This window comes from Meleagris gallopavo, chromosome 25 (assembly GCF_000146605.3).
Source record: "Meleagris gallopavo isolate NT-WF06-2002-E0010 breed Aviagen turkey brand Nicholas breeding stock chromosome 25, Turkey_5.1, whole genome shotgun sequence".
In the NCBI taxonomy this organism is placed as follows: Eukaryota; Metazoa; Chordata; class Aves; order Galliformes; family Phasianidae; genus Meleagris; species Meleagris gallopavo.
In genome coordinates this window covers 2,289,735-2,296,808 of record NC_015035.2, presented here as the reverse complement: position 1 = coordinate 2,296,808, position 7,074 = coordinate 2,289,735, and the positions used below count along the sequence as shown (strand labels likewise).

General features: G+C 46.5%; 1 protein-coding gene across 1 annotated transcript in view; it reads right to left on the bottom strand.

Annotated features, from left to right (window-relative positions):
- Nucleotides 1–2,705: 2,705 nt before the first annotated feature.
- The window catches only part of LOC100542920 (CUB and sushi domain-containing protein 2), a 63,870-nt gene continuing 59,501 nt past the window's right edge, over nucleotides 2,706–7,074 (bottom strand). Inside the window, exons 28-30 of the mRNA XM_031556775.1 lie at nucleotides 4,788–4,904; nucleotides 4,299–4,508; nucleotides 2,706–2,917 (exon numbers count right to left, since the gene is read on the bottom strand). Coding sequence (XP_031412635.1) covers nucleotides 2,706–2,917; nucleotides 4,299–4,508; nucleotides 4,788–4,904 — 539 coding nt within the window. The remainder of the gene's footprint in view (nucleotides 2,918–4,298; nucleotides 4,509–4,787; nucleotides 4,905–7,074) is intronic.

Sequence of the window (7,074 nt, the reverse complement as noted above, 5' to 3'; positions counted from 1 at the left end):
TAAAAGCAATTCTGCACACAAGTGGATCCAACCCCAAAACCTTAGCCTACCTCACCATGAATAGTTTATGCCTGTCACAACTACCTCTAACCTTTTCAACTCAATACCATTACAATAAATTTATTTTAGTGCTCTGGAGCTGAAAGGAGACTGTCAGACTGTTTTGTACAGATGTGATGGCCAGGTGCACAAATCAACTCCTTACAGCCAAGTAAGAGCCCTTGGGGTCCACCAGCTGTTTGCACCCATGCATAGAAAACACAGCTCCTGACCAGATCACACCAGTGAGCAAATCTATGCACTTGCTCATACAGCTTGGCTTGGACCAGAACCATCGAGCAGCTGGCTTTCCACAGATCGCATCCGAGCAGGGGGGAAATGATGATTTATTTGTACAACAGCAGCATCCACTTCATTAATCAAGACGACAGTTCTATTGCACCAGGTATCTTCCAGGCCTAAATGAACCTGGAAGCTACAGAGACATAATTAGAAACAGCCAGGGCTGTGAAGAAGAGAGACAGAAAGATGACATCCTGCTGAAGTGCAGGAGGGCCACAGCAAGTTCCCTGGGTCCAAAAGTCCCATGCACAAAAATCAGCTTCTGGACCTCTCACAGGGTAAATTCAGATAATCCCCTGCCTGAGCCAGCTCCCTTTTAGAAGCCACACAGTTGTGTTAATCCAGTCCTTGGCTTAGGTTAACACATTCTTCCTCCCAGCACAACTTATTAAGTCAGGCTCAGCGCTGTACTAAAACATGGCACCACACTCTCCTGTTCATAGGGGAGTAGCCCCACAGATATGTACCACTCTGGATATGATTTGATGTGCCAAATGTGCAGTTAAAGTCAGGCTCCAAATATTTACTGCCTGGTTCTGCTCTGCTTTCTCTTGTGGTTTGTCAAGCTGAGAAAACCTTGCGTAATTATATAAACCTGTACATTTACTTTTCTAAACAAACACCCAAGGAACCTTAGGGGCCAAGATCCTTTCTGCCCTGCAAAATAGGCAGCCTGCTGATCAGCAGAAAAACTTCTAGGAGTGCTGCTGGAAAACTCAGCCTCTGTGCCTTTAGTTTGGACTACAACTTCTCTTTTAATTAAATGGGCTTTCAGCTGTGACCCGTGTGGGGAAGGTGAGGTGGTTAGCCTAAGGCAGTGCGTCATTGCTGCTTGCTGGTACGCAAAAATGCTCAGCTGCATTTATGGAAACAGTCAGAAATGGAACACTCTGCAGTGACTTTAACAGCACTAACAGCCCAGCAGATGTGCTTGCACAGGGAAAAAAGCAAATGGACCAAAATACACCTATCCTCTCACCTCTTTGTCCTACCACAAGTGCTGCAGAACAGGAAAGCTACTTAAAAACAGAGTAAAGATCTAAGGCCTGGATGGTTGCAGCTGGCAGAGCTGATGCCTGAAAGAAAGGGCATCATCCTGCTACCATTACTCACCAGCAGCACACAGCAGCCAGACAGTTTTCAATTCAGTGAACACCTCTGCATCGCTGGAGTCACAGAGAGCACAGCTAGGATCCCGTTCTTTATGCTTTTTGTTCTTGGAGTTCAAGGACTTAGGACTTAAAAGAGAAAAGCATCAGCCCTTCCTCTCTTTCCCCAGTGCAGACCAATTGCAGTAGGGAGGCTGGGATAAAGGTCAGTGCACTGGCAAGTGCAGTGGAAATCTTCAGTGAGCAGCCTTGAATTTCTTAAGGGTTTGTGTGAAACCCTTCTAAAGGAAACCTCACAAAACTCAGCCTACCAGTCAAAAGGATAAAAGACTGAAAGAGCCCCGCTGGATCTGAAATGAGAAGATGGAGCTTTGAAGCCTGGAACACAGATCCACTCCTTCAGAATGTAGGGTCCACCTGGCACACGTGTGCAAGATTAGTGAAGAACTGTTGTATCGTTTTTGAGATGTCATCGTTGCCATGCTAAAGAGACTGGACAGGGACTCAATCTTCTCACCCTGAATGTCCCCAGAGCTGCCAGAGTCTTCTTCAGAGACAGCTAAGGGCAAAACAGCATACAGTTTCTGTGCTCCCCAAAGAAGTGTGTGCATTTCTGTGTGAAATCTTTGATTTTTGGTTCGGCCCTGAGTTTTTTAGCAAGCTTTGGGAACTCGTTTCACTCCTTTCTGATTCAGTGTTTATCTGAATATCAGGAAAGTCAGTGCCGACCTCTTGCATAAAGAAATTGCATCAGCTAAAGAATTAGGGCACACAAGGCTCTGTAGGAGGAAGGCAAGTTCTGTGGATCAGCTGATCAAAAATGCTAAATCGACGGAAGTGGAACATTGTTGAAGAAATAGAGCAGGCAAAAGATACTCCTGCAACAACCCTGGACTGCCTCACTGCGAACGACCAGCTCCCACTGACATCAGCAGTGGGACTGCCAGCAGGAGACAGCCCTCACCCATAACAGGAGACTCAAACACTCCGCCTCAAAAGATGCACCTTGGTTTTGCACTGTTCAAAATGTTCGCCCTCACTTGGCTGAAACACGTTGAACATCATCTTACTGAGAACAGGCTTCATCACCTCAGGGGCTGAGGCTTTATGCAAAGTGCTCAATCCCAGCCCGCCTCCAGCAATGCTTTTGTTTCCAGAGAAACTTTCAGCCCAATCACAGAACAATGACTGAAAAGGTGACCAGAACTGAGAGCTGAGGCCTTTTCTTTCCCCAGCATGCCAGGCTGGGTGCTCTTAGGGTGATCCCAAAGCCATACCTTCACACCTGGGCAATGGGTGATCCCAGTTCCTGTTGGTTCCATGCTGACACGTCAGGACGGGGTGACCGATCAGCTGGTACCCAGGCAGACACTCAAAAGAGATGGACTGGCCAACGTTGTAACCAGCTCCTCGTACAACACCGTTGGCAAAAGGCTCAGGGTCAGGGCATTCCTGCAGCTCATACGCTGAAATAGAAACAAACCAATAAATGGGGGAATGTTTCACACTTATAATTTTCTCATAAAAGCAGGAACTGTACCACGCTGCTTCGCTACTTCCCCCTCACACAACAACTTAATTGAAAGAGATAAAACTTTAATGAACCATGCACACATCAGCATGGAGGATGAGGGACAATCCTGGGCAGCCTTGAGGTAACCTAAGACGTGAGCACTGGGACCCCACTCTGCTCCTCTGGTTTCTCGGTGCCCGCATTCACAGGGTCACCCCACACTTCACCTCTAATTGGGAAATTGGCCTTGTTTTTCAGCAAAACGTGGACAATCCTGATGATGAATGTAAGTCAATTGGTTAGCATGTTCCACCTGGCGTTATAAATTATTGGTCAGCCTTGCTAGAGCTCATTTGCATAGCAATTTCCATGAGATTACCCAGAATGCCTCACAGAACACATTCCTTCCTAAATTGTGCAGTAGCGCATGAATTATATGGTGCATGAACAGGACAGCCAAGACAAAATTAATGTTTTCAATTAAGTATGAGTAGTGGCTTTTATTGCTATTTCTGGGGAGGCAGCCCTTTGTCAGTCCTTGGCTACAGCACATGCTGGAGACACACGCTCCATCTTTCCCACTCCTCAGATTTCCCTCCCAGGCAGTACTTGGATCACTTGGCTCCCAGCTGCTGCACAGCAAAGCCTGTCCTAATTATCTTCAGTACGAAGCACGTGATTTGCCCCTGGTGTCTTTGCCCACATTCCCATATACCAAAGTCAAGTGGACAAAGAAGTCCAAAGGATTTTGCAAAGACCCTGCTAAAGGCAGAGCTGTGATCAAGCAGGACCGAAAGTTCAGGTCCTCCTACAACAGGCTGAAGTCTCACAGGCAGCCCCAAGCCCCACTGTCACTTTATTTAGCTATTTCCTTATTAGCTCAGGCCCCTCCACCAGCCTGCCTCAGCACAAAGCTAAGCTGCAGCTAAGGATGGAAGGGATGCATTTGAGAGTGCTCAAACTGGACTTCAGCTGAGACTGAAAATCAGCTGCAAAATTTTAGAGCAAACTCAAGCTCCTTGCACATGACAGTCGACAGAGCCAAAATCTAAGTGAATCTGGCTGGAATTAATTCAAAGACAGCTCACTGTCACAAAGCACTCTAGGAACATTTGTTATTTGCCGTAAGGCATAAGTCAGGATGAACAGATCCCAGTTACGAGGATTAAGCACGGTCTTCATGTAGCACCTTTCCACTCATTTGGATTAAGTCCCCACGGAACAAACGCAACAGAATAGGAGCAACCGTGTCGTGCACCCTCTCTCCCCCACCCTCCCCAGTAGCACCTGGGGACAGGATTGTCCCACTGCTGCTTGATCAGTGGCCTCCTTACCTTGGTACTCCAGCTTGAAGCCTGGCTTGTTCTGCGAATGGTCGCTGTGGAAGTACACAGTGGTTTCATGAGATGTGGACAGGAGGGAGCCTGGGATTTCGGTGCCGCTGAAGCGCCCGATGACGTTGCTGGTGTCGTACGGCCCGTTGCGCACCTCAACGAAGTCATGGTTTGGCTCAGTGGAGAAGTTTAGGAATTGAATGTGAGCGCCTAGGGAGGAAGAATAAACAGTTTGCCTTCAAAGTTATGCACAAGCCTCAGCACATCAGCACTGCCCAACATAGCCTAGACAATTAGAAAAAAAAACATTGGAGGAAAAGGGTGACTGTGCTGCGAGTTTCAGCCCAGATCAGGCCACAAATGCTGTGGTTTCAGGCTGCTTGAGTTCCTGTGCCTGACAGCAAAGGAATTATGAAGGCAAACACACAGCTACGCAGCCCTCTCTCTTGCCAAACTGCACGTAGCCAGCTCACACCAAAACCCACTCACCAAATCCCACTGGCAGCAATATCCTCCACGTGCAGTCCAGGTTGCTGGGATAGTTTCCTGGAAACCCCGGGCTCAGGAGGACTCCTTCCATCTCCTCTGCTGTTCCTCCACACTGGGCTGTAAAATCAACAGTGCTCATGGTCAGGATCGCTCACAGGTCTCTCTGGACAGCGGCCATGGCCGATCAGCCATGTTGGAAATAGAGAAATTAAAAACTTGAGAAAAAAGGAAAGCCTGCCACAGAACTAGCACAGATTTGCCAGGCAGTGAATGGCTGCATTACTAATGCATGTGCCTTTCTGCTGTCCTCAAGATAAAAGCCTCGACCTGGAGATACACTTTTGGTGATCACAGTGGGAGAGACAGATTTAAGCTGCAAGGAGAGGCATGGATGGTCTGCTCTCTCTGTGGACACCATAACAGTGCACATCATGCACACTGCACTTGTTTGAATTTTTAACCACCACAGAAATTACTGTGAAGAAAAAGGATGATCTTATTTTGACTCCATTTACCTCTGCTTTATCTGGTTAACTGATCTACCCTGACTGCTATACTTGTCACTCTCGAGGCAATTACTGATAAACATAGAGCAGCATGTTTGTACGCTGACTGAAGCAAATTCCCTACCAAGAAGTGATCTGGAGATGACACAGCACACAAAATATGTTTACAAAAAGCATCACATGAAGCACAGATATCATCTTCTCAGGCTTATCTGGATGACCTCTACCTTGTTACAGTAATGCCACCTAACACAATACACCCAGCTGTGTTCCTAACACATTCTGACAGCAAAAGTACAGCTTCCCTCTGTCCAATATCTCTGTGTGTGCACTTGCTACTAATGAGGCTTTCGCCAGAAGTTTCTTCTTCCTTTTAATGGCTCTTTAGTAGTACTACTGCTACATTATTTAGGAGTCAAGCATCTGGATGAAGAAGACAAAAAGAAAATCAGTCCACTGCCAGGGAGGCAACGATTCTCTGAGCAGGGGAATGACAAAGCCTGGGTTTCTGCATAGCTGGTTGGCAGCAGCTTGGTCTGGCAGTATTTAGACACATTGGTGCATGACTCACAAAGGACAAGGAGCCCCGGTGCTGCTAGCAGCCCCTCCAAGGACTGTGTCACTCGTAATGATCTGCACTCGGCTGTGGAGATGTGTTTATGTGTCTCTGAAGCTGGATGACCTTTTTCAGTCAAGTGTGATGCAAGCTAAGAGATAGGAACAGACAGGTGGACAGGTGTTTGTATCATTTAACCACGACTGCCCTAAAGCAGAGATCTTGAACTAAATTGTACTGGTGTTTACACCGTGACAGTGCCTACCAGGAACAGCCCTGCCAGGCAGAATCCAGCTGAACAGCATGACTGATGCTGATCAAAAGACAGAAGAAAACACAGAATTTGTGATTGCTCAGTTTGCCATCAATCCCTGGTGCAATACTGGGATCCTCCTCCATGCTGGAACCCCCTACCCTGATGCTGAGCTGAAGGGCTTCTGGTTTCTCCTACAACAGCTCCCAGGGGTGTGAGCCCTTTAGCTCAGACATTCTGCTATAACTGTCTCTGCACTTACTGCTGGCCTGAAGATCATCAGATGAAAGAGCTGTTAGCTCTTATAATTACTTTAAAGCAAAATGATGTAAGCTAAAACAGCAGGAGCCTGAAATAACTGTTAACTAAAGCTATTAAATGCATAAATGTCTCTCTCAGAGCTGTAAAATGTGCAATATGAATATTAAATATCTAGATTTGCTAAAAGCAAAATACTGCTTGAAGATAATCCAAAAACTTCCAGCAAGTCCCTTTCACTTCTGCATCTCTTCCCTCAGTGTTTACTTCTGCCTCAGTGGAAATTAATTGCCTGCTCCTCCCTTCCTAGGGCCTGAAATGCTCAGCAGCCTCAGCCCATGGGTGTTACAGGCAAACAGCAGACCTGGCCCTTACTGGTCACAGAGGAGCTGTAGACACTGAAGTGAGGACAGCAAGGGACCAGGTGGGCAGTTTGGAGATTCTGGGAGAAGAGCAGTAGAAGCAGCAGTTTCCAAAACAAACAAACCAACAAAAAAACAAACCACAGCCTGCAAATCTTTCCTTAACGTATAAAAAGGAGCCAACAAAAACAAACAACTCTCAACCCATAAAGACAATCTGCTTCCAGTATAAAGTAGTTTCGCTTTTCCCTTTTGAATGAGGTTTTATTGACAAAACCATTTTTGTATTTTTACACTTTATACTATAACCACATTTAAAACATTTAAAATTAGGTATTCTGGTTGCCCTGGA